The 26,168-nt window shown below is 44.8% G+C and overlaps 1 protein-coding gene across 10 annotated transcripts in view; it reads left to right on the top strand.

Annotated features, from left to right (window-relative positions):
* Positions 1-26,168, top strand: part of LOC111077196 — a 105,396-nt gene that overhangs the window by 37,707 nt on the left and 41,521 nt on the right. For 9 of the 10 annotated variants that reach the window (XM_041596420.1, XM_041596419.1, XM_041596418.1 and 6 more), the window contains exon 2: positions 7,494-8,053. The exons of the other annotated variant lie outside the window; for it this stretch is intronic. In XM_041596420.1, coding sequence (XP_041452354.1) covers positions 7,807-8,053 — 247 coding nt within the window. In that variant the 5' untranslated portion in view covers positions 7,494-7,806. The remainder of the gene's footprint in view (positions 1-7,493; positions 8,054-26,168) is intronic. 10 annotated transcript variants of the gene reach the window in all.

The raw sequence follows: 26,168 nt of genomic DNA, 5'->3' as shown, positions 1-26,168 counted from the left end.
ACACGCCTCAATGTTTTTGTAAAATGTGCAAATGAAGTCACAATAAGAAATTCCCAGGCAGACGGACTGAATGACATACATACATTCATACATACATAATCGTGCACACACCACACACACACACATGTGAGTGTGAGTGGGCCAAAGATTTGAACAATATAAACAATGACAGGCCATCAAATATGCAAGCACCCTAAATACCTGCAGGCCCAAAGGTGGTGGCTGCTCCTGTCTATGGGGTTCCGTTTTGGCTCTTGTTTCCCAGCTCTTGTTCGACTTTTGGAATTGTTTGCTCGCCTGATTTCCCGATTGTTGATGTAAATATCAAAATAAATAATAAATAGCAATTTTCAGGCGCCGCCAGACTTATTCCATGCCTTAAATAGCCAGACTTTAACGAGGCTTTAATGTAATTGATTATGGATTTAATCCTCTTTTAATTACTGGCAGAGCCACTGCCTTCAGTTGATTATAATTAAAGCATAAAATGTGTTAATTGATTATGCAATTAGCGCCAACGATGATCGTCCCGGAAAGTTAGTTAATTAAGCGTCGATGAATAAATTTATGGCATTTATTTATCACTCCATAGGTACATATCCCATAAATGCCAATCCATGAAAACGAGAGAGAGAGAGAGAGAAAGAGGGAGAGTCGTTGATTAAATTATGAGAACAAAAACCGGCACTTGAAAGTACTTGAACTATTAGTTTATTTGCCGTAAGGATTCTTTCATTCACTCCCATTCAGATATGGCACGGCTCCATTACTCATTCACTCCGATGCTTTCTCTGCTCTTTCTCCCTGTCCTTTCTTTACTGCGTTGTGCTTTGCTTTTTCTTTACTCTGCTTCTCTGGTGTACTCTCATTTATTCATACGTGCGCTTATTGCAATGCTCATTGCTTCATATTCATTATGGCAATGGAGCAATGTGCGTTCTGCTCCTCATCCTGTGGCTGGCTGGCTGGCTGTCTGTATATCCGATGCGTTCGATAATCCAATAAATATTTATGAAGCACTTTATTGGAACAACACTGAATTACTTTATGGCAGCATGTACATGCTTGTATGTATGCATGTATGTATGCGTGTCTGTCTGTCTGTCTCTCTGTCCATGCGATTCTGGTGTGTGCACGTGACTATTGCTGGCCATATGCAGCAACACAAAAAAAAAAAAACTAACGACGATGCTTCCTGTATCGTGCGGAAAAAGAAAACATTTCGAATAAAACGAAAAAAGGAACCATATTTGGCATTTGGTGAAGTGCTTCCACACACCACACCAGAGAACTGCTCTCCAGCGGCTCCGGATCATATCCTGGCTCTGTTCTTCCTCTTCCATACATTGCTCATACGCACCGTCGTACGCTTTGATGTGGTCACTTTGGCCAGACGTGGCATGTTGGTATTTTGGTTTTTAATATTTTTAAGAGCCCTGTCTGTGGGCTCAAGTGTCCGCCCGCCTGATTTCCTGCCTGCGCCTGCCATCACTAATTGCCTGTGTTCCGGCCAGCCCTCTCGTGTGGTGTGTGTGAGTGTGTGTGAGTGTGTGTGCGTGTTCCTCACTCTGTGTGGGAGCACTGCACTCATGTTTAAATTATAGACTGTCGACTCAAGTGATTTGGCTGCAGTTTGCTGACTGACCCAATTAACTGTCAAAGGTTTAAGCACCTGGCCCAAGACAATCCACTCCCATATCTATGCACAATTTGCATAATTAATAACGGGACACAGCCAGAGACAGGCACTGGCTCAAGGCTTATATGGGTTATATCAATGCGACCTGGCTGCTTATTCCATTTAAATCTGAAAAATCCTATCCACAAATGAATTCAAATGTGGGGTGCCAAAGCAAACAAGTTGACATACCTCTTTAGAGGTTTTATTTTGTGTGTGTGTTTGGGTGTGAATTCAAATACAAGTAAATGCACAATGAAAACGGAATAACGGAAAAACGGAAAATCAATGCAAGTGCAAACATTAAACAGCAACACGACAATGACAAACAACAATGGCAGCAAATATGAATGATGTGATGGGGACTGGCAGCATTTTTGATGGCGGGAGTGCTGTGAGTGGGGGGACACCCTTGGCAGCGGGGGCTTAAAATTATTGACCAAATTTTCAGGCAAACATACCGCAAAAAACGAGCGCAAGAGCAGGCTATGGAAACAATGCATAACTGGGTCAGTTTGACATGTCGTTGTCGCAGCAAACCCTGACGGCCTGCCTCTCTGTCCATCCCTTTCTGCCACACTATATCCATCTCTTTCGTCCTGCAATATTTGGCAATGGCGAAGAAGAGACAAGGCGGACGGAATGGGGACGAATGTCAATGCATAAAATTCATTCAATGACTTTTGTAGCTATTTTTCTTCCATGAGTGAGGGCATTGCAGTCTCTGGCTTGGGCTTTGGCTCGGGCTGGGGATCGGGGTTTCTGGGGGTTCCTGGAGGGGCAGACAAATAAATTGCAAGACATGCAATAAGACGAGGACGAGCCAAATGTGTGTCTAAGTGTGTCTCTGGCTTGTCTAGCAAGTCCCTTCAGGTCCCTGCCGCTGCCTTCTGTCTTGCACTTCTTGTATGCAAATAAAATTGTACACGAAATTGACTTTATGTAGGGGTGGTATCCATATATACATATGTACATTCTCTTATAGAGATCTCCCCGTGTGTGCGTTCAGTGAAACCTTAGACCGAAACATGACTTTGACTAACGTTGCTGCCGCATGTAAATGGCACCATGCCGCACGCCAAGGAAAGCCAGCCCAGGCCAGGCCAGGCCAGGCCAGACCAGGCCACACGTTTCCCAGTAATCATCCATTATCCTAATGCCAGGTCCATGCCCAAGTCCCTCGAGTCTGAGCGACCATGTGTGCGTGTGTGTGTGTGCCACATATGTACTATATATGCTTTACTGGTCGATTGGATTATGCCTTTAACCTGCGTACACTGCACGACTTTTGCAACGACATTTATTAATGATGCAAGCGGAATTTCATTTTTGACTATATCCACAATGGAGTCCTACTTTGAGGACTGCTCCTAGAAACGATTTGGGCGTAATCTCGGCCCTTAATCGTATTAATTGGCCATGTTTCGGTGCCCTTTCAGCAATCCCACAAAGAGACAGCCGGACAGATAGACAGCCCACACTCGATAGATCGATAGTTCAAAAAATTGTAAAACCGAAAAGGTCAAAGCTGTCTTTGTCTCCGTTCGTGTGTGTCACATCAAATGAGGGCAATTAGAGGGGTTGCCAACACTCTCCAATACGACCCGATACTCAATACCCCAGTCAGAAGTATAATTTAAATGTTTGATTCAATTTTGAAACCCATTCCCCGTCCGGGCAGGGCCATGTACGGCGAGTACTTCGTGTGACTCCGATGTCCTGCACCTGCTTCGATTCTCAGACAGACCCACACGACAGGGTCTGATGGGGATGGGGTATGGAGTGCGCTGAAATCAATACTCATAAATTAAAGTCATAAAATGGCAAGCATAAATATAAATAGCCCGGCAAAAAGAGGCCAGACACGAATTTTCAAGTGCCTGAGTTTTTTGCTTTTTTGCTGCCTGTCTGCACGTGGAAAAATCAATCGAAGCCTCGATTAGTAGATGACATTTTATGGCTGAACTTTTCCAAATAGCCCTGTACCAGAAAGGACAAAGTTTAAAGTTAATCCAAGGATGTTCAGCTCCAGAATCAAATCAAAGTTGACCAAATTTGGACTTTGTTTTGCCCACTGCTCAACCACCAACAACCTGCCCAAGTTTTCTATATAATTATCCTGTTTATTTCTCATTGAATTAGAGGGAATCCGAAGGGGATTTTCAGCAGAGGTCGGGCAAGTCGGGTAGACAGCAGCAGCAGCATCGGTGACCTCCAAGCCCCATTTAAACTTTCACAAACAATAAAATCGCCTTACATAATACATGAGACCGTGTTGCAAACGCTTGACAGACAGACAGACAGGCCGCAAAATAAGTTCGCTGAATTCGTGACTGATTTCCGAACAAATGGGGAAAATAAGTTTTGCATTTGAAGAGGAGAGGCAAACATTTTGGGACTCATTACCGCGTACATTGTCTGCCACATAGCCCAGCGAGACTATTAAAAATGCATCAGAGATCCGCCCTAGAATGTAATTATGAGAGGAGTTGCGGCCGGTCCGGCCCGGTCCGCCAGTTGACCAGATGCAGCAGCAGCAGCAGCAGGAACAGCAATCCTCAACTCCAGAAACTTTTGCTATAAACGGAAGAGAGAAGGAGAAAAAGATTCAAATCAAACTCAAATAAAAGTCACATCAAAAATTAGCTGATTTCTAAAAACTCAAACTCCATGAGAGTCAGTCACAAATTGCGATGCAGCACATATAAGTAGAGAATTATTTCTATGTAGAGTTTCTATGCTCATTTATTTTCCATAGAACAATCCTTCCTTCTAAGTATTCATCTTTCCTTTATTCATACACTTAGCAAGGGTATCTCATCATTCGCCTCAACTCAAGGTGGGGTTTATTCGTTTTTCTGGTTGTGTTTGGATGATATTTATGCCTGAGTACAATTACCTTTGCCAGCTTTGGCTTTGAGTCTGACTTGGGCCGCTCAAATTGCATTTGTCATGCACAGACAGCACGATGAAGACAACAACTGTCACTCGACACTGCATCTGGGGGCTGACGTCAAGGTATAACCGCATAGTGTTCTTACACAGAGGACCCAGAGGAGCGGCAGTACTCGTATCAGCTTGTTACGGTTATGGGGCACATAATTATATCAGGCCCGGAAAAGTTTCCCGGCAATTTTGTTGACTGCCAGTCAGTCAGTTACTCAGTCAGTCAGCGAAGTAACAGAAGTAACTTTTATGAGATACTCATGCGGATGCGGATGCTGATGCTTATGCTGAAGCTGATGATGATAGTGACACTGACAGGCGGCTAATTAGATTCTATCGTTCTATTCAATGCACTTGGCCTGGCCCTGTCCTCTGCATACTTGGAATTTCTCACAAAGTGTTGCATGCAGGAATGTCTCTCTCTCATTCAGTCGCAGCGTCAGTGTCCAAAAGATGGACTTAAGACCCAAAGAATTCCAATTTAAATCGAATTTTCGGCTTGGCATGTGAAAGGCATGTGGCATTCTCTATTTTCGAAACCCGAAGACCGGCCAAGTGTGTCAATGCAGTGCCTCACTGGTTGACATACAAATTTGTGGTACATTTATTGGCTTGTTTGGTCAGACAGAGTAAGGCAGGAGTAGTACTAGCAAAAGGGTAAAAGGATATTTAAATGTTAAGCTGGCTCACGCAGACTGCCTCCAACCGAGGGCCATTGACACACATATTTGCACAGCTGCTGGACTGAGACCGCTCTGCAGGGTTTCCAGTACTGGTACTGGTGCTGGTTTGGCGTAGGTCTGTTCTGGTCCGGTCTGTTTTGGTTTGAAAATGGACCCCTGCCTGTGGTCGAGTCTATGTTCTTTAATTTGCTTTATTTATTACACATTACCATCCAAATTGCTGGATGCTACACATGGCCCAAACGGTTACCAGCTGCCGCCTGCCAGGACTTGGCAAAGACCTCAACCGTAACGATAACTTATGCAAAAAGTTGAAACTTTAAATAAATAAACTTTGAGACGGAGCCTGGGCACGAGGGGGCGGGAGGGGGACCGTTGTCGGGGTCGGGGGTCGGGGGCACAGGTAACAATTTGTAAGGTAAACATGGCTTTATTTTAGTTTCAATTTTCGCTTCGTTATTTTTTCACACACTCGCTCACAAAAGAGGGAATGCTGGCTGTGCTGGCTGCTGGGCCTGCTGTTTGTTTTTAGATTGGAAGCCGTCGCTTCCGAGCCTCATGTTGTCTCTGCGCGTCGTCTTTTTGCCGCCATTTTACGCTCGTTATGGCAACACTTTGGCTCAAAAGCAAACGACAGCCATGACGACGGAGATGGCGCGCGATGGCTATGGCGAACATATCTCAAACGGCAACGGCAACGGCGGCGGCGGCCAACGCGTTGCAAGAGGAGCATGGAAAAAATATGTATAAAAAAAATTCATTGCATCTTCTCGTTATATTCCACTTGGGCAAAAAATGGTGGTAGTGGCAGGGGCAGGGGCACGGACTGGGGCAACTGTGGGCATGGCGAAAAAATCATTTCAAGCAGAAACAACAAGGGAAATGCAGAGAACGCCTTGGCGCCCAGCTCCAGTCGCCGTTTTCTCCAGCGTTTGTCGTCTGTGTTTGCCTGCATTTCGCTCCGTTGACTGGCAACTTTCGTCGCCTCGGCCTTCGTCCTTGCAACTGCTTCGCAGCCATTCCCTTTGCTCCTCCAGTGATTGACTGTGCTGTGAAACATGTCTCCTTCCCCTTCCTGTCGCTGTTTGGTAATAATTTTCCTCGAGTTTATTCGCTGGCCCCCGGGCGTCGCTTGCCTCCGGCCAAAAGATGCGTGTTGCATTTGCCTGTCGACTGGCGTCTGTCGCCTCAGTATGTTTACATGATTGTGCACAGGAGTGTTTACCAGTCCCAGTCGCAGTCCTCTTATTCCACTTGCCTCTTCTGGCAGAACACTCGAGTGTTTGGCTTTGCCTTTGAGCCAAATCGCAGCAAATTATATTTTTATTGATTTGGCAAACATTTCAGCGCGATTTGCTCGATAAAAGCTTGTCTAAAGTAGCAAAGTGAATTAATTTGAGCAGCCAGCGACACACAGAGAAAAGAGAAAGACTTGCAGTTTGCATTTTGCAGTTTAAATTTTGCATATTGCGCATACGCCAGCGACAGTCCGGATTTAGATAGCGGCACAGCGGCGCAAAAACCGCAGCACTTGCGACAGCAGCCAGCAACAACTTTTCGCATTTACCCAAAACTTTTCCACATTTTCTTGTTACTCGGTTGCTGTTGCTATTGTTATTGTTGTTCTTGTGGTTCTGTTGTTGGTCTCCTTCCTTTTTGGCCATAGACATAGACCCACTGAGCAAATTGTAAATGAAAAAGTTTTTATGTTATTCAGTGTTTGCAGTGGGCGGATCCGTCGCTGCCGCTGCCGTCCCTCAGCCTTCGCTTTTTAGTTGCTGTCTCTTTCCCTCTGTTGCTGCCTGTCTCGTTCCTTCCGTTTGGCGTTCGCTGTTGCTGTTGCTTGTATCTGTCGTTATTGCTGCATTATGTCTATTGTTGTCTATATACGAGTACTCGTACATTTTTGTCGAAAGTAATTGTAAATGCTGTTCATAGTTTGACTGTCGACTCTCTCCTTCGGTTCTCCCACTAACTCCTCTGAATCCTCTGACTCCTATGACTCCCCCTCCCCGCCATCCCCTTGTGGCTCTGCGGTTGTCAATATTTGCCCTTGTACTCACTTCAACAGTTGCCAGAGTTGCCCAGTTTCCCTCCGTTTTTCCAAGGCAAACAGATACTCATATTTAAAGTCAACCACGACAAAAGTGTGCCTGTCTGGTTTTAAATTCGTGAATTTATTTTAGTGCGCATAAAGTAAAATAAACAGATACAAGCCATGCCAAAAGAGAACTGCAAATACAGAGCGGAAATGTCGAAACAAACCGGAAATACTCGTAGCAGTGGCAATATTCTCGATGCTGCTTAAAATGCACGCATCTCGCAAAAACTGTAACCAAAAACGACAAGAAAAACAAAGTGTTTGAAAGCCTAAATCAAGCCAGCGGCGACAGTGTTTAAAATAGGTAACAAAATCAATAATAATCAGCAGAAGGAAATCCACCAGAATCATCAGCAAACTGAGAAGGAGGAGAAGAAGGTGGACACAACAGCCACAACATGACCCGCTTTCGTATCAAGAACCTGAAAATCCTCTCCTGCTGCTGGCTCAGCGTGTGGGTGACGCTCTTTGGGGGCGCCCTGCATCTGGCACGCTGCAGCGAGTTCCCCGAGCGGGAGTGCTGCGACCTAACCACCACGTCCACAGTGGGTCCGCTGCCCATGCCGCCGGCAGCGCTGCCCACCGACAAATCCCTGTCATCGGCCACAACGGCCTTGGAATCGGATCTGGCCATCGGACGATCGGGTAAGTGTCACAAAGGGCATGGACCGGACACGGCGGGCACCTATTCATAGTTCCACAAGTGCAATGGGCGGGGAGGGGGCGCACTAAAAATGGCTGCGCTCAAGTGGCTGTCCGATGTTTAATTGCCAAACGATATTTAACGCCTCAGTGGGCAGAAACAGAAAAGAGCACCCAGAGGGCTGTTAATAGACAGATAGTGAAAGATATCAGAACTTACGCTCCAATTAACACAATGACCTTTTCGTGGCAGCTTCGATGCTGCCGCTGAGCCAGCTGCAACAGTGCAACAGTGGGTCAGGTCAGGTCGGGTCTGGTCGTGTTGGGGTTGGAGTGGCGACGTGTGGCAAAAATTTGAAATTCAAAGCAAACGTCAGCTGTAAAACAATTTATATTCACTTTGGATTGAGGTTTTGTTTCGCATTTTATTGTGCGGCATCGGTAGAGGGTAACTGGGCCACAGACAGACAGTCAGATATGCGACGAGCAAGGGGGCTGGCTATATGTGTGTGTGTCTGTGTCTCAGTTTCTGGTGGCAGCCCTACCCCTTGTATTAAATGTTTACTGAGCGTTGCTACGTGCCCTAAACCAGAAACCAAAACAGCAGACAGAAAGAATTTCTAGCCGAAGATTTACTTACACTTTCATAGTGCAGTTTTTGACAGCTTATAATCCATCTATACGATAGCTGAGTGGGAGTAATTTAATGGGAAATAAAGTCTTTATAAAATGGAAGACAAGCGTCGCATAGGTACAGAGTATGTTTGAAATATGTTTTGTTGTCTGTTGCACTCGTTGTGCCCTTGTGGCACGTGTGTGTTTTTGGCAAAGATTTGCATGTGCAATTGACGCACTTCCATTCCAGGAAATTCCAAGAAAAATGTGCTCTGCCACGCCCACGAGGCTCCAGCAACTGTCAATGGCAGAGTGAAATTGACATTTTATTGAAATGCATAAAAATAGCATATACAAATAATTCGCCAATGCCCTTAGGCCCTTGGCTTTTGGCCAAAAACCATTGCAGACCATTTAATTGCCATTTTTTGTTCATGCACACAGCCGCTGGCACTGCCGACGGAACAGCCAGCTGTAAAAAAGTTTGTCCAGTCCAGGAGTGCGCAAAAGTTTTTTCGGCAGCCAAAGTCTGGTTTAAAAAAAAATGTTTGTATACGTCAAATTAGCAACAAATTACAAATGTCAGTGGAAAAAGTTGAATTGGCCGCCACCGCCTCGAAATCCAACCTCTCATCTGCCCTAGTCCGCCCTCCAGTCAATGAAATAACTATGACGGACATTCTATTGCTGCGAAGAAAAAATTGGTCCGAGTGCATTAACCCCACAACTGCATGAAAATAAGGCGGAAGGATTCGAAGCAAAATACGCACTGGCTGGTAAAGGTAGCGGAAATAGCCAGTTGGACATGGCTCGTAATTGAGTTTATTAAATAATCACCAATATCGATTGGGTTCGATACGTTACACTGCCACCCCCCACCTGGCTGTCGACTTCAATGGAGCTGGGACTGGTACTGGAACTGCACTGGTGGATGAGGGGGAGTTAGTACTCGTATAATATTGGAAAATTGTGCATCACAAATGCAAAATGCTTAAAAAGCAAGTGGATTATGCAACAAGCGTGATTGACTGGCTGACTCTGTCTGGACAGACAGGGCAAATTAGTCATTAAACGATGCTCTCAATATGCCAGACGCTTTGAGTGAAACGCAGGTCGAGAGAGCACTACAGAATCGATTGGACGTTAAGAAAGCGAAAGACGAACGGTGAAAGGATCACAAAATGAAAAAAAAAAAAGGGAAGGACGAACTGCAAAAAGGACATACATAGTCCTTGCTGCAATGAGTTTGACGTTGAGGGACATAAAAATTTCCGTTCTATGTAAGCTGCTTGCCCCTTTTTTTCCCCTTTCTCCTAACAATGTTACATGGACATATGCTTGGCCCAGTCTATGGTCCTTACGTCCTACGACACCAGCACCCGGACCTGGACCCAGATACGGACCCGGACCCGGACACGGACACAGACAAACGTGTGGAACGTTGAGAACATCTTGCAGTTTATGTATATAGCTTTTAGATTGAGTTTTCACGAATGTACACAAGTTGTTCGAACTCGCATTTGAATGGGAAATTTCCTTTAGTGGCCATCGAGGATGACGATGTCCTCCTCCACGACGGATGTACCTCCTTGAGTTGTCGATCTGTCTGTCTGTCTGTTTGCATGTTTGGCTGTCTGTCCCTCCTGTCGTTGGGCTGAGCCATGACATAAGATTTTAATCAGCATAAAATTTTCGTTATTCCTTCGATTGCTTGCCCTCCTTAGCCCTGAGATATGTATGCAAAAAAATAAATTGGTCAGTTGTAAAAGGGAATTTCATATTTAATATTTGGCTGTCCGAATGCTTTCAACTTAAATCCTTAAAGCGGATCTCAAATATTGTTGCAGCCACATTGGCTGGCTAACACGCTTACGCTTAAATCGCATCAATTTTAAACGCAACAGACACTCCACTCCACACACAAACACTCGTAAGTTATTCCACCTTAATTATATTGCAACACCCCGAGTCGAGACTCGACTCGAACCGACCCGACCCGACCCGATGCGATGCGATGCTCGACCCATTCCGACCCAATTCGAAGCCGTACGCTGTACGCTATACGCCGTGTGCCGTGCACACAACGCGCCCAGGTGCCTGAAGGTCCATGTAACACAATGTTTTATGTACTGGCCATGCTGCACGGCAGCGTGAGCGGGAGTGGGTACCGTATGTGTGTGCGTGAATTAGTTATGAAGCCAAAGTCAAACTGGGTCAGCCAGCAGTCCTTCTTTTCCCGCTGCAACGGCTACCACGGCCCTATACTCCTCTCTCCTCTCCACTCCACTCTGCTTCTGTTTCGGTTTCAGTTCCAGTTTGAGTCTGTGCTTCATTCTCAGCTGCTGCTGCTGTTGCTGCTGTTGCATTGAGTGTGGCCATATTTTTAGAGTGCCGCCAATGCCAATTTAATGTTATTGCGTATACGTGCCGTTGGCCAGGAGCAGCCGGCATTATCAATAGTCTCTCCATCCATGCATTATGCAATGCATTGCATTGTGCATTTACAGCAGTTAAAATTGTAATTAAATTCAACACACACTCTCACATAAGTAATGCAAATTATTATGTATGCGTGTCAGCCAGCTGCCACAGAGAGCATGCCACAATAAAATGCAACACAAGAAGAAGGAGAAACAGTAGTAACAGCCAAGCAAGAGAGGACTTTTCTAGTGGTTGGACTAAGGAATTTTCGATACTCAGAAGGTTTTATTCCGTTTTATATTCTCATGATTTGGATGTATGTATTTTTGATCGTTTTATGGGATATAACAGAGAACATGCAATACTCGTATATTAAAATGGACAAAATATTATTTGCTATCATTATACGGCTTAAAACAAATCTTTACCAAATAGTAGAAGCCAAATAATTTAAATTTAAAGATACTTATTCTTGATTTTTGCTGGGCATCGCAGCATACAGAGACAGATACAGTGACATTAGCTCCAGCCTGCATTTGATCGTAAGTTTCTTTCGCCTGTAAAACTTATCTTCAAAAAATATATTTTTACTTGCATACGGTTACAGGGTATGACAACAGGGATAGCGCGCAAAAATATTCCAATTTGTTGCACACTCGACCAACAAAAAGATATAAAGAAACCCCAAGAAGCAGCTTTCTGCACTTAACCTTCCTTCCTGGTACAGACTCGACTTGAGATGCTGATGTTGATGCTGATGGTGATGCTCTGGCCGCTGCTGCTACTACTGGTGGTGCTGCCTGAATACGACCTTCATCAAATCAACGAAAGGTAGCAGCAGCAGCACTCGCTCACTCACTCAGTCTCTCTCTCTTTCGCTCTCTCTCGCCGGCTTCTTCAGCGCACTGTTTGCCATGCAAATTAAAAATTCAGCACAAGACAAAAAGTAGCAGCAGAGGCGACGACGACGACCTCAGAGCGATGGCAAAGGTTGTTCTGGCCCTGGTCTCGACCTGTCTCGATTTCACTTCAAATGAGAAAAAATGCTCCCCGCTGAAACTGCTCCAAGGGCAGAGGACTGTGGAAAGCCAGCAAAAAGTAAATTAAAATTGTGTGTTTATTTGCACAGAATTCCAGCAAAGCAAAGAGCAAAATATGCTGCCTCTGCAGTTTGTTCAAGGCACTCCAGACACACTCTTCACTCCTCAGTTGTCCTCTGTGGGCGTACAGTGTCTACTGCCCTTTAAAGCCATCCCTAAAAATGGTTTGGGGGTGAAAGTCAAGGCTGCTAATTAAGTGCTTTTTTGGGGTTAAACACATACAGCATATATAAGACTCTGTCAGCTTCAGTTCCAGTTACAGCTCTGGCACAAGCTGGGATTTACTCTCGTGATTCCCCTCTGTCATCTATTAAGAGCTCCACTCTGGGTCTGTGTCTGTATGTGGGATCTGGATCATGCTCTAAGCCTCGGAGCTTAACATCAATTTTTAAGGGATTACAGGGATTCTTGGCTGCAGGCAGCGGAATCTTACCATCGAATGAACTAGTATTGTGGCCTATATTGCTAAATTTAATTGTGCCATTTACAACACTCATATTCATAAATAGACATGGGCATTTTTTTTCTCAGCTTTTTGGCATAATGATACTTTAATGTGCTACAAAATCCGCCGACACAGCTGGCAAAATAAATCACATTTTTCCGCAGCATTCGCATTCTGAAATAGAACCCCGCCCACACTCATCATCTATCAAAATTCACTTTTCATATGCTAGACTCCTCTCCTACGTAGATGTGTCTGAATGCCACACATTTAACCCGCACGTAGACTCAATTTTAATATAATGGCGGTGGCCGAGGCCGATGATAGGACGAGGCCTGAGTTGAAGGCATATCAACGACCTAGTAAGCATCTTTATACAATTTCATGAGGCTGTCTGTCAGTAGATGAACACTCACACACAGGGATACAGGTACATGTACAGGGGACACCTGGCTACGCGACCGTGTACTTTACATAAATTTGTTATGCATATAAAATTAAAAGCATATTTTTAGCCGCTCGCTCGGCTGTGTGCTGTCGCGAGTCATGTGTTGATATTTTTATGGCAAATACTCGTAATTTGTAACTCTTCCAACTCGACAACTTCAAAGATACACAGATAAATACAGAGACAGATACAGAGAGGGAAAGATACATATGTACATACGCACCGCAAAATTCATCGGCCTACAAATGAGCAAAGTTTTACTTTTATTTGATTTGCAAGAGACACAGAACGAAAAGAGCCTGTCTGCCTGCTGGCTGTTTCTTCTTCTGTCTTCCTTCCTTTCTTTTTTTAGCCCAAAACAAACGGCAGAAAGTTAAGTTCAAATGAAAGCACACAAGGAAAAGAAAAACATACATATGTACATTAGACATATGTATATACAGCAGTAAAATCAGGCAAATGGTGGAAATATTAACACGCGTGTGTCTTTGCCAGTCTTTGCATGTCTGTGAAATTAAAAATGAACTCACACAACCGCCATCAGTGCCAGCGACAGCCGCGCCACCACCATCACTACCACCACCTACCATCAGTGGCAGAACCACCATCAGCTTTGGATGTTAGGTGAAATCAAAATACATTAACGCGTTGCGTGCCTCAGACTGTGCCCCTCCGGATGATGAGTGGTGGGTAGGCCACTTCATCACCATGTTGGCTAGAAGGCAGGGCAGGCAAGGAACACCACACATACGAGTATATGCAAATATTTCAGGCAAACCAAAGCGACACTCACCCACTGCCAGCGGCTTAAGTTTGCGTTTTTATTTAATTGCGGAAATTGTGGCAGTCCCCCCACCAACAAACCCACCGAAAAACACATCCACACATTCACACGGCAGCCACGAAAGATTCTTGAGCTCGCGTTGCCTTTATAATTTCTTTCATAAGGCAACCAAGCATTGTAGCATATTTTATGGCCATACATTTTTCTGCTTTCATACGTTTTCGTGTCGGATACTCGTGCTCGTCTGCTCAGTGGGTCTCCGAAACATTCTCGGAATTCCAAGCAGATATGAGCTTTGATACCGTCGAAGTGGTTGCAGCTTCCCCTTCCCCCTTTCTCTTCCTTTTTGCCACAAATTGAGTCAAGTGCGACTGATGTCGATTGCGGGAAAGTCAGCTGAGGGAAGGCGGAGAAAGACCGGCCGAATAAGTGAGACTTGGAGCAGAAGATGTCTTTCCCGCCTCGCTTGACAAACCAAACTAATTAGAAAGTCACTTTTGATGGCGTTTTTGGCGTCACTCATACCGTTCCCACAGGTCGAAAGTCGTGGGGCATAAAATTAAAAACCACCAAAATATGTGCTCCGCTCGCCTTGGCAATTTTTTGGAATTCCTCATGTGAATTTTATGAATGTTAATGTGGGGGGAATGCCTAATCATAACCAAATTATAATCTGAGCCAATACCAAATTACTAATTTGCTTTCTGGTTTCTGTTTCGTTTCAGGTATGTGAGAGTGTGTGTAATTGCTGATTCATTATGGTAACCACGGCGTATGCGTAATATGCCCGAATGTAACTTTATTGATTTCAATTAATTGCCAGACATTTAAGCTGGTTGCAGTTAGAGCAACTGCTCAAAAATAAATTGGAAAAGAGTCGATGTCGATCCAAAACAAGGCAACAACAAATGGCGGGCAATGGCAATCAGCCCGTAAGTGGCTTACACGAGGCCGAATATCGATGTTGCCGCACGATGTTGCCCCCTGCCGCTTGTAATGTGTTTGAGCGCGTTCACCGTATCAAACCATTACGATCTAAATGACACTTTGACAGGAGCGGGCCAGGCCATGGAGCTTGGGGTGTGGTTACCTGGATAGGCAGGGGGTCGAGTCGACTTGAGTTCGGCTGAGTTGCACGCAGTCGATGTCGGTAGCGATAAGGGAAAGAAAAATCGAGGCAGCGCACCCACACACACACACACACACACACTCGCGACACACGCTACTTAACTGTTAATATTTAAAGTTGCAGCAGTGGCAAGGCAAAGGGAAGCAGCAGCAACAGCAGCAGCAACAACAGGAGCAACAGCAGCGCACCGGAAGCGGAAAGCTTTTCGCCTGCGGAAGTGTTTCGTGCGCGCCAAGTTTATATAAGCAATGGCGATATGCCCGAGTATGGGTATGAGTATGTGTCTCGTCTCCCTCCGTGTGTGATCTGTCCCTGTGTGGGTTTCGCTTCTGCTCCTTGCCAGTGCAACCTCTCGTGTATGCAGACTGCATGGAGTGTAATGACAAAAGCAGCAACAACACCCACAGGAGCACAATGCGTTTAAGCAGCGCAGCCAACACTTACGCGCTTTCCCATTGTTGGGGTTGCTATTGTAGCTTCTCTTGTTAGTGCTGTTCCACAGGTCTTGTTGTTGCTCATGAAGGTAGACTCTAACGAACCGTCGACAGTCTTTGGCCAGGAATATGCTGCTCCCCTTCAGTCCGCACCTCGCGGCTAGGCAAACACTTTCACTAAACACTTCGCTGGATGGTTGGGTAATGTTAAATCACCATCTCCGACTCGGAGTTACCCTTCTGCGTGTTGCCATTCTCAAAATTACTCTTCCCAGTGCTCTGATTGCCAAAGTTAGCCATCTCGAAGCTACCCTTCTCCGAGCCCCTATTCACCGAGTTCATATTCCTCGAATTTTTCTCCTACGGGATACGCTTATCCGTGTTACTCCTCTTGCCCCCGCGATTGCTTCATTTTGTCCCGGGTCTGGCTCCATTTCCGCGCTGCCAGTCGATGATTTCTGTCGACATCTTGTTCGCCTGCTGCCTTCCGTTTGGCTTAGCTGCTGCACAATCACCGCAGCTGCTTTGCATTTTTCAAATGTTTTTTCCCTGTTCCACCCTCTCCGGTACGGTGTGGCAACCCCTGGCGCTCTCTTGGCGACCTGCGACGACTGTCGCGTGTCTTTGTAGATTGAAAAACATTTTGTTGTGATTTTTTTGTTGTGTCTGCTGCTGTTGTCGCTATTGCAGTGTAGTTTTTCCTGTTATATTCTCCTGGCATTTTCACATTTTGTATGCATTTTGTTGACAGGCCAAAAATAATCTAGGTGGGGCCGTGCATTTATTTCTATTCCATGCAGGAAATTTCTCTTTCAACCTATTCGCGGGTACATATAAATGGTTTAACTACGTGAATATTCATCTTTTGGTTGTTGCTGCTGCTGCAGCTGCTGGCTTTGAGCTTGTTATAAATGAAATTTTAGGCGATTGTTGATATGGTCGGATTGAAGCCGGCACTCCAGAGAAGTCAGATTGAGCTGCTTGTTGAATTGTGAGATGTGCTTATTCAATGAAAGGAAAATAGGTGTATAATATATAGTTGTTCTGGCTTATTGATTTCTGTTTCCGACTCCAGCTAGGTACTGAAAAGTCTACTGCCTACTGGTACCGAAATTGTACTAATTATGGCCTTACTGCATTGTGGCTGTCGCTTTTTAGCTGACAGACACGTATATGTATGCTAATTTGTGTATGTGTACGACCAAACTAGTCCACCTCCATTACCCCATGCTTATAAATGGGCTCATCCATATCTGTGGGATGTCTTTGTGCACACAATTAGATCCACTTGCACGCATGCATGACACTCTGAATGCCAGAAGCGTTTGTAATAACAATTGCGAATATAATATGCATAATTCATAATTTCTGCGGTCACTTTCGTGCGCGCTGTTAATTGAAGCGTACTTTTGAGTGCTGCCCTGCCGGAATTTATTGACATTTATATGATTTAATTAAAATGGCATAAAAAGTGCAGACAGGCAGGGAATCAAAAGCGGCCACATTATAAATATGCATAAATTAATGGCCATGCAAGTTAAACAATTTAAGCATCAACTCCGTTTGTCCGTCTGTCCGTCCCACTGTCAATTGGCCAAATTGAAATATAAATATATATATATACGAGTATAAATAATTGAAGCACTTTCTGTTGCACTTTCGACAATTATGCAGCTGCAAAGTCGGCCAAATCTTCTGGTAAGCTTCATAAAAGCTTCCGCATTATATTTACAAGCTAATAAATGTCAGCAGCAGCAGCAGCAGCAGCAACAGCAGCAGGAGCGGCAACTGCAACTGAAACTCGAACTCCGGGAAAGCCCGAACGAAATGCAAAGCCAACAAATGGCCGGCAAGGACAAACAAATTAAGCTCCTGCATTTTGCATGAAGCCAATTGCATTTGGGCAGTCAGCCAAAGGACGGTTGGGTCCTGGACCAGATCAAGTTGTTGGTCATTTGGTTGAGTTAGAAATGCAGGCTGGCAGGCTGGCTACCAGGCTGAGCCAGAGCACACAGCTCTACCGATTATTTGCAACTCAGTGAAGCTGGCCTGGCCTAATTGATTAATGATCCCTCCCAGTCCGAGCCCTCATCCATGATGATGAGTCGCCAGTTTGCAATCCTGCTGTTGACCTTTACCCCGTTGACCCAAGTCAAAGCTACAATTCTGCTTTGGTCATGGACCATACCGAAAAAGAAAGTGGGTTCGGTCTGGGGGGAGGCTAAAAATGATTTGGATGGAAATTGAATGTAGCATCGAATGTCTGGTACGTGAGCGCTTATAAATAATAACAATTCAGCTAAACCGGAAGCCAAAGTAACAACTTCCTTTGGTACGAGTTGTACAAATGCTAACCCGTCCGCTCATATGCCACTCACATGGCCCCTTCGTGAGTGTGTGCATTCATTTATGATTGAGTGCGCTTTGAGTGGGTTTGTGTGTGTGTGTGCGTGTGTATGGGTAATGAGCATGCCCGTATGTACGAATGTATGTGTGTCAAAAAAAGGTCAAAAAACGCAAAATGTTCAAAATGAAACGTCAAAAACAACAACAAATTGCGTGTAGGATTTTTGTGTTGCCTGTATAGGCCTACACATCATCATCAACGTGTTGTAATACCCTGGTCGAGGGTTATTTAATTTCCAAAAAGGTTTTAGCTAAGTCAAAAATGAGTAATTTTTTGTTCCTAAACAGAATCAAGAGAAAAAAGCCCAGTCCCTTTGCATTAAAACTATCTGGTGGATATGTATGTTGATGATTATATATTAAATAGTTTCTCATCGAAAATGTAATATTTTGAAAATAACTTGTCATTCAAAACATCCGTACTAGAATGGATCTTTCAATCGAACTGTATTTGGGATAACCTTAATATAAATAAAAGTTATATGACCGAGGCCGTACAAGGTATCTAAAGCTTCGAGACTGAAACTAAATTTTCCTTCCTGCTCTTGCTTTTGTGACTCCTGTGCTGTGGCAACCCTTTTTGAGTCGTTTTTTGTTGCCTGTTTTTGTGAATTTCCGTCTGGCATGAAATATATAGCTGACTTTCTTTTGCACATGTCTGTGTGTCGCAAAGTCATGCTGTAAAAAATATGTATTTGTGTGTGTGCGGGGACACGCAACAACGCCAGCAAAAATTTAATTTGAATTTGCACATCAAATTCATGCATAAATTTTTAAAGCAACTGAGTCAGAGTCAGAACAGAACAGACCAGCAAATAATAATAAAAAAAAAGAAGTGTGGCGTAGTAAAAAATGTAATTTATTAAGCATTTGCGAAAAATATGCTCGTACAACAGAATGCGCGATTTAATCATTCATATGACCATTTATGTGGCACGAGATGCCAGAGAGCCCGTCAGGATATCGCTCTCTATGACATAATAAATGTCATCATTTGACAGCATTTTCCTTGCGTATGTGAATATCACGTAGACATATTAATTGGCCTGGCTAGTGGGGCACCATTTACACACACTATCCCATCTCCCTGTCCCCATCCTGTCCCCACCAGTAGCTCTCAATTTGTGTAGCATGAGATAACCAACGACGAAAGGACAAGTTTTTGGCCCTCAGTTTGGCTTTTACCAGATTTGAACGGTTATCCCATCTCTCTCTCTCTCTCTCTCTGCGTGTGTGTGCGAATAACGTCACCAGAACATGAAATTCGTTAACTTCAATGGTTTTTGGCCAAGGCAGAACTTTCACAAAGTGATTATTATTGTATGGAAACTTTTGCGGCATGGTCGAAAAGTCTGTCTAGTTCTATTGCTCCTCCTTGTGGCTACATATGTAAAACCTATTGCTATCAAAAAAAAAAAAAAAAAACAAAATATGGAGTAAAACTTATGTGCACAAAGTTTTGGTAGAATTTTCATGGTACACATAGGACTATCGCATGACACGAACAACAACATGAGCGGTCCAGGAGACAACGTGAGCTAACACCAATTAAAAGTCATTTAACATCTACCCCCGTATCAAGCAGAGGAGGCGGCACCGGTACCGGGACACTGACAGAGGACAGAGGACAGGTCTATGGGGGTCCGCTGTCAGGCAATCGCCTCCTGGCACTGACAGGTTCTGGGGTACACCATATAAAGTAAATGGGTTCAAGTGTTTAATATTTCAAAAGTGTTTTCGCCAAACTACGTGGTGTGCCTGTGCCTGTGCCGTGGTGCGAGATTTTCGAGAGGAGTTCGAGTAGCCAGTACGAGTATTGGCAATGGCCGGAGTTGGAGCACGTGTCGGTTTAGTTGTGGACAAGTTTACTACTATCACAGTTTGGCCACATTAAAGTTGGCCTAGCCTTGGATGGGCTTTGTATGGATTGGGTGGGGTCATAAATAAATTAACTACTTAAATTTACTTGTGGTGCAATCGAACGATCCGATCCGGTCACTTTGCATGCGTATCCCGCCCGGACCGAAAGCGACAGCGACCCAGTCGTGTCAATCAGCCTTGACCGGAATGGTAACATCTTTTCCACAGTCAGAGCGGAGCGGCAAAGTGGCCATTACACTAATTAACCTTATTTCATTCTCAATTACAAGCACAAGAACAAACAGTGGAAAACAACAACAACACTAATTGTAACAGGAAAAAGGAAAATCAAGAACAGAAGTAAAAGTAGAAGAAGAAGATTAAGGAGAGGGCAGAGGGCGCTGCAGCTGGAGAGGGCAAACGAAAAGAAAAACCAAAACAATTGCCTTAAAACATAATTGTTATTTTGCGCCTTTTCCTCTTTTGATTTTCCTTTCTGGCCACATTCCGTTGCCGACTTTCTGGCTCAACCCCAACAAACCAAAAAAAAAAATACAAAAAAAAGGCAAATTAAGTTTTTTGCTCTAATTTAGTCTGACGCGCGTTGGCCAAAACGAGAACAACACTCATAACAAGTGGCAATCGTGGCTTTCTTTTCCTTATTTCCATACCCTGTCGGCATCGGGCACAATGGGCGTACGAGTACTCGTATTCTATGCATCAAGTTGTGAATGTAACAGGAAGGAGGCCCAGTCGGAATACACACACATTGATCTTGGAGTCATTAATTATATTTAGTGGAAAGACTCGTAGCCTTGTAGCCCCGTAGTCTGGTTTAGTTTTCTCTCTGTTCGTGCATGATCGGAACATAATATTCGATAGTGCTGGGTATGTTGCAGTCGTAGTCATTGACTACCGGGCCCGTTAACTTGTTTTCTCCCACCCTCTGTGAAGATTCCGCTGCCGCCTTTGCTTAATTTACCATTTTTCACTCTTATCGCCCCTCTAGAGGGATGGCGAGGACTAACAGCACAAGGTGGGTGGGTGGTTGGGTGGGTGGTTGGCTATAAAAATAAGGCCAAAACGGTGGCAGGCAAATGAAAAACAGTTGGACTCGAGCCTTGCCGCGCTGTGCTGTGCTGTGCCGTCGGAGCTGTCTTAAAGTTTAAGCTGCGAGCGTAACAATAATTTAATGCGGCTCTTAAATTGTTTGTAAAATGTTCAACAACCGCGCAGCATTGCGCACTCCGCACGCCCCTCCACGACCAAAGTTAAAAAGTGGAAAAGTTTTTCTTTTCTATTTAACGTAATTTCCCCTTATTTGCTTTGTCTGCTCTCGTGATCTCTTCGTTCTCCTTCTCCTCCTCCTCCTCCTCCTCTTCCGCCTCCTGCTCTTGGCCAGCTCATTTCCCCACGCATATTTGCCGCGTTGTTCCTGCCATGGTTTTGGGGGCCTGAGCATATGTTGCCCTCTCCTTGCCTCATAATGTGGCATATTTGGCAGCACGACTCGTGCCACGTGGTGACGCTGCTGTTGTTGTTGTTGTCTACGTCTTCGACTTTATTTGGAGTCCTTCCGCCTTGGTTTTCCTTTTACTTTCTCATCATTTTCCCCCGTTGCGACACTTCGGCTTGGCTCGCTTTCGGGTTGGCTTTTCTCTTTCATTTTTGTGGTTAAGCAAATGTTCAACAAACCAAATCTCAGATTTGCATTTTATGTTTCCGCCACTTTCCCCCAGAAACACTTCCTTTTATGCTTGGATAAGCTCAGCTTTAATGCTGCTAATCGGGCTTAAAATCAAAGATTTTCAGCATTGCCAAAACAAGGAATCAAATAATTTAAAAGAACTTTTGTCTGCACTGAGCTGAGCTGTACACCAATTGTTGATGACAGAACTGGATAGAACTTTGCGGTTGGGCTGTAAAGCAGCTTAAATTCCGAACTGAACTGAACCCTTTTTGTGAGAAAATCCTTCACTTATTTGCCCTGTCGATATTTGCTCATTTCTAATTCCGTTTCCACTTGGCTCTTATTCACACTTTGGGCCAGGCCAGGAAACTCAAGACAAATTATTGGCACGCTTCACGCATTCACATCCAGACCGAAGGGAGTATGTGTGTGTGTTGGGTGGATAATCCATTGCTCAAAGGCATGAAAATGAAAACATTTTCACTTATTTGCTCGGCAATTGGATAAGAATCGAACTGAAATTGGATCTGGCTCATTCTCCAAACACTGCAAGGATACACTTCCCATCCGAACCGATCCCATCCCAGCCTCCTTTCCCGTTTTGGCTTTGTTTTGCTTTTAACTGCCTGCTGCTGTTGTTGCCTCCACATAAAGCATTTTCAGGCTATTTTCTGAGACTCCGCCCCCACCCCCCTCTGCCACACTCTTATTATCGTAATAGAATTTGCCAAATTGAGGTTGAAATGCTCTGCCACTGCCTCCGCCTGTGACTCCGCCTGTGCCTGTGGCCTGCTGTCACTTCCTCGCTCTCCTCTTTTTGGCATCCGTTTATCGTTTGATTGTTTGCTCGCCTCGCCCTTCATTTTAGCCTCCTTTGGGCCTCGCTGCCAGCTTGGCTTGTTGGTTTGTTTGCCTATTTGGCGGGGCTCTAGCTGCTTATCAATTGCTGTTTTTATTGCCATTTTGGCTGTCTCGCTCCTTTATTGAGTACGACAAAAATTCATTGCCTGCTTGAGGGCCTCGATGGAAAATTGTCGACTGGCATTGGACTTGGGGCTGGCCTGCGGTTTGTCTGGCCCCTCGTTTAATTGTTTACTCGATGGCAATTGACCTTTGCGGCATTGCGGTGATTGAATGCCAGATATCGGATTTCTCTACGGCTATTAGGGAATTATGAATGCTGATGGCCACGACGCAGAATGGGGGCAATATTGATTTATCAGCCATTCCGTTTCAGATATCTGACTGCATATCCACAGCTTACTGCACAATCGCACACACAAAAAACCCAGTCAGAACTGTAGCAAGAGAGAGAGAGCAAAAGAGAGAGATGAAAGCTGAACAAAAAAGCGGTTGAGGAGCTCATCGGAAATACGTCAAGAGGGCTTAAGTGAGTGCCAGGACTCGCCTTGCTAACCTGGCTAAAAACTCATCAAGGCATACGCTGCGTATGAGTAACGTAGTCGTCATGGCACGTCATCAACTTTGTTGCCTCCATTGTGGGCCTGAGCCATGCCTTTCCCTATCCCCCTTTGGCTTCTTTTTTTTCTGGTCTTTTGTTCTTTTGCGTTGCACCGCAATGTTGTTTCCCTGCGGTTTCCACCTCGTCAGGAATTCCAAAAGTCCACACACAGGAGAGCGCAGGTGAGGCAGGTCTTTGTTTCTAGGCAATTTCAATCACTTACTCTGGCCGTTGTTATTACGACTTTGCTTCTACCTTTGCGTTGTCGCTGGCGATAAAACTGTTACAGTTACTGTTACAGTTACGGCTACTACCACAGTTACTGCTGCCGCCGGTTCGTGTTCGGTTCGAGCTTAGCCGTTGCTGGGGCCTCTACTTGTATCGATGTCGTATCGTGTCGTGTCGTGCCGTGTCGTCTGTTGCAACAAAACTGCCAAAACCCCAACCAGAGACCCACCACAGCTGTCCTTGCCACATAGACATGGCGGCATGGCATGGCGGCTTCACCTTGGGCATATATTGATGATTCCAACACTTTAATTAGAGCGTCAATAAAATGGATAAATGCAGTCAAGACCCAAGCCAAGACCCGGCCCTGGCCGATGTCGTCAGCCATCTCTCTGCATGGACTTAAATTTAATTTAAGCTGCATTCCACTTGCAGGTCCTGCCTCGGCATGCTTACAGCAATTAACTGAACAGAATCCGTACAATTAATTGCGAAGCGAAGGTATTTTTGCAGCGTGTCAATGGGTTGCAATGGGCGTACAAATCGTTATAAATTACGGTGTCAACTCTGGGGGCAGGCCTTTGGTGGAGAGTGAGAGGGACATGAATTAGCCTCCGACACGCAGACAATGGTCGACACCTACCAGACATGTGTTGTGTTGTGCTGTGTTGTGGCTGTATCGATCTATAATTAAGATAAGCCCTCGTACATATACTCGTACGAGTGTGCTTCTGTCTGCTGACTGCTGACTGCCTGACTACGGAATGGCTTCATTATGGTTATTCTGCAGTGGGCTCAATCGCACTCCTGATGGGCTCACAGATAGCTGTCCCGTTATTTGCTTATGAAATTGACCTACGATTATCGCTGCATACACAAAACGGAAACGGAAGCAGGGTCAGACTTATGGCGTGAGTGTAGCCTCATGAATAAAACATGGCTCTTTACTCTGCTCGCTCTGTGAACAGAACAGAACATTAAAGCCATTGCAGACTCTGTCTGCCAGTGTGTCTGCCTGCGGATTCACACAATAAAAGTTTGCCAACAGCGAAAACGTTTTGTTAACTTGTTCACAAGTGCCTGAGTGCGTCTCTGTGTATGTGTGTGAGTATAAGTGTGTGCCGTGAACAACTTGAAAGTCTCTCCAAAGCCATTCTCCCAGCGATCCCGCATCCTCAGCCGCATTCGGTCTTGGATCTGCTGTAAAAATCCGTTTACACAATTTAACGCAGGGAAAAAAGTTTCCGCAAATGCATAAAACTTTCGTATTGACAATAAACGACGACAGAAGATTTTCTTTCCAATATGGAATATGCAGAGAAGCTGCAGCTGAATGGGCGGGGTATGGCTGGGCATGGCTGGGCATGGCTGGAGGGAAACTGCAAAGTTGAGAGTGGATATGCACATGCTCGTACTCTAGTACTAGTTGTACTTTTACTCCACATTCCCCGGAGATATAGCCCGCAGGCTGCGATGATGCTTTCAAATAGGTTTAGTTTGTTGCGAACTTGCCAGAGGCCTGGCGAGGGTGGGACCAACCAAAGGATGAAGCGGAACGAGGGGACAAAAGTGCATCCATTTTTATGGCATTGGCAGTGGCAGACAAAAGCGCACGGAATTCAATGAGCTGCAAAAAGCAGCACCAAAGTTGCTTCCAGATTTACGCCAAGAAAAATGTCAGTCCCCAGCATCTGCGGGCAGCCAACCTGCCCGCACCTGTCTCCTAAAAGGAACAAAAAAAAAACCATCGTGGAGTAAGGAATCCAACTGCAACTTGACTGCGGTCTTCTGCCACTTTGGCCCTGAGCAGGCAGCAGACAAATTGCGCTCGTAAACGCTTTAAATTGTGCCCTCTGCTTCAGCTCTGCTCCAAATTGAAGTTGAGCTGGGAAAAAAATTCAGCTTTTCTCTGCTCCAAATTGAAGTTGAGCTGGAAAAACTGATGGCAGGCCATGGGAATGGAAACAAAACTTGGCGAAACGGAGCCAAACAAAGCAAAACAAAAGTTGTGGCTGGGAGCGTGCAAAAAATTGCCGAGCGTGTTAAGAAAAATGTTTCCGTAAGCTGCGAACAAATGCGCGACAATATTTTTGTGTGCGGCCAATCCCAATCCCAACCCCAGCCACCACCTCAGCCGCGCGCTCTTCCAGTTGAAGTTGAAGTTGAAGAACACACCTTCAACTGAGATGTAGAAAAGAGGATGTCTAGGGTCAGGAGGTGGTCTAGGGTCTTCTCTTTGGCTGTAAAACAAAACGTGAAATTTCACAAGGAGCACTCCGGCTACACTGTGAAATAAAACGTGGTTGAAGAATATAATTACTGTGGATATAAAGGATATAAAAATAAGTAATATACACGCAAGAGTGTGGAATCATCTTCATACAGAAACAGCACACCATAAAACTGAGGCGAAATATAATGAGACACTACCATAAAATATAAATATTAACGAACCAAGTACGGGGATACAAAGTGTGCTGTAATTATAATTATATTATGTATTTAACTAAAGGTAATATTTGTTAGTTAAGATGGAAAAATTCTATCGAGATTGTTTGTATTAATTAAGAACTGAATTCTTTTTGCACTCTTTCTCGATTTCTATATTCTTACAAACATCAGCATTCGACGCTCGTTTCTGAGTGCCTCTTTTGGCTCTGTGCAATGCTGGTGCTGCCATTGGAGGCTTCGCTTGGCTGATAACCGAAAACCAAGTGCTACTTAAGACCAGCCAAAGGGCTGGCCACACTTGAGCTCGAGCAACGTTCCTGCCACCGCTACCGCCACAGTTGCACGCTGCACGTTGCAAGGTGTGGGATGTCAAAACCTTAACTCAATGCAACGTCTTGACTTGACTTTCCAACTTTTGAACTGCGTTGGCTCCTTTGGTGTTGGATTTTTCAATTGCTTTAGTTTGTTCTCAGTTTCAGTTTCAGTTTGTTCAGTTTGTTGCTCTAATGACCTGGTTCGACTGGTATTATGGCCGCATTAGAGCGAAAGAGGAACTCGGGGAAAACGTCTCCTGCCAATTAAGATGCCTAAGACTTTTGAGCACTTTAAGGCCGGGCTCCCCAAGGTCAGGTCTGACAGCCCGAT

This window comes from Drosophila obscura, unplaced genomic scaffold (assembly GCF_018151105.1).
Source record: "Drosophila obscura isolate BZ-5 IFL unplaced genomic scaffold, ASM1815110v1 contig_150, whole genome shotgun sequence".
Taxonomy (NCBI): Eukaryota; Metazoa; Arthropoda; class Insecta; order Diptera; family Drosophilidae; genus Drosophila; species Drosophila obscura.
The sequence above is the reverse complement of the archived record's forward strand: the minus strand, read 5'-3'. Positions and strand labels throughout refer to the sequence as shown.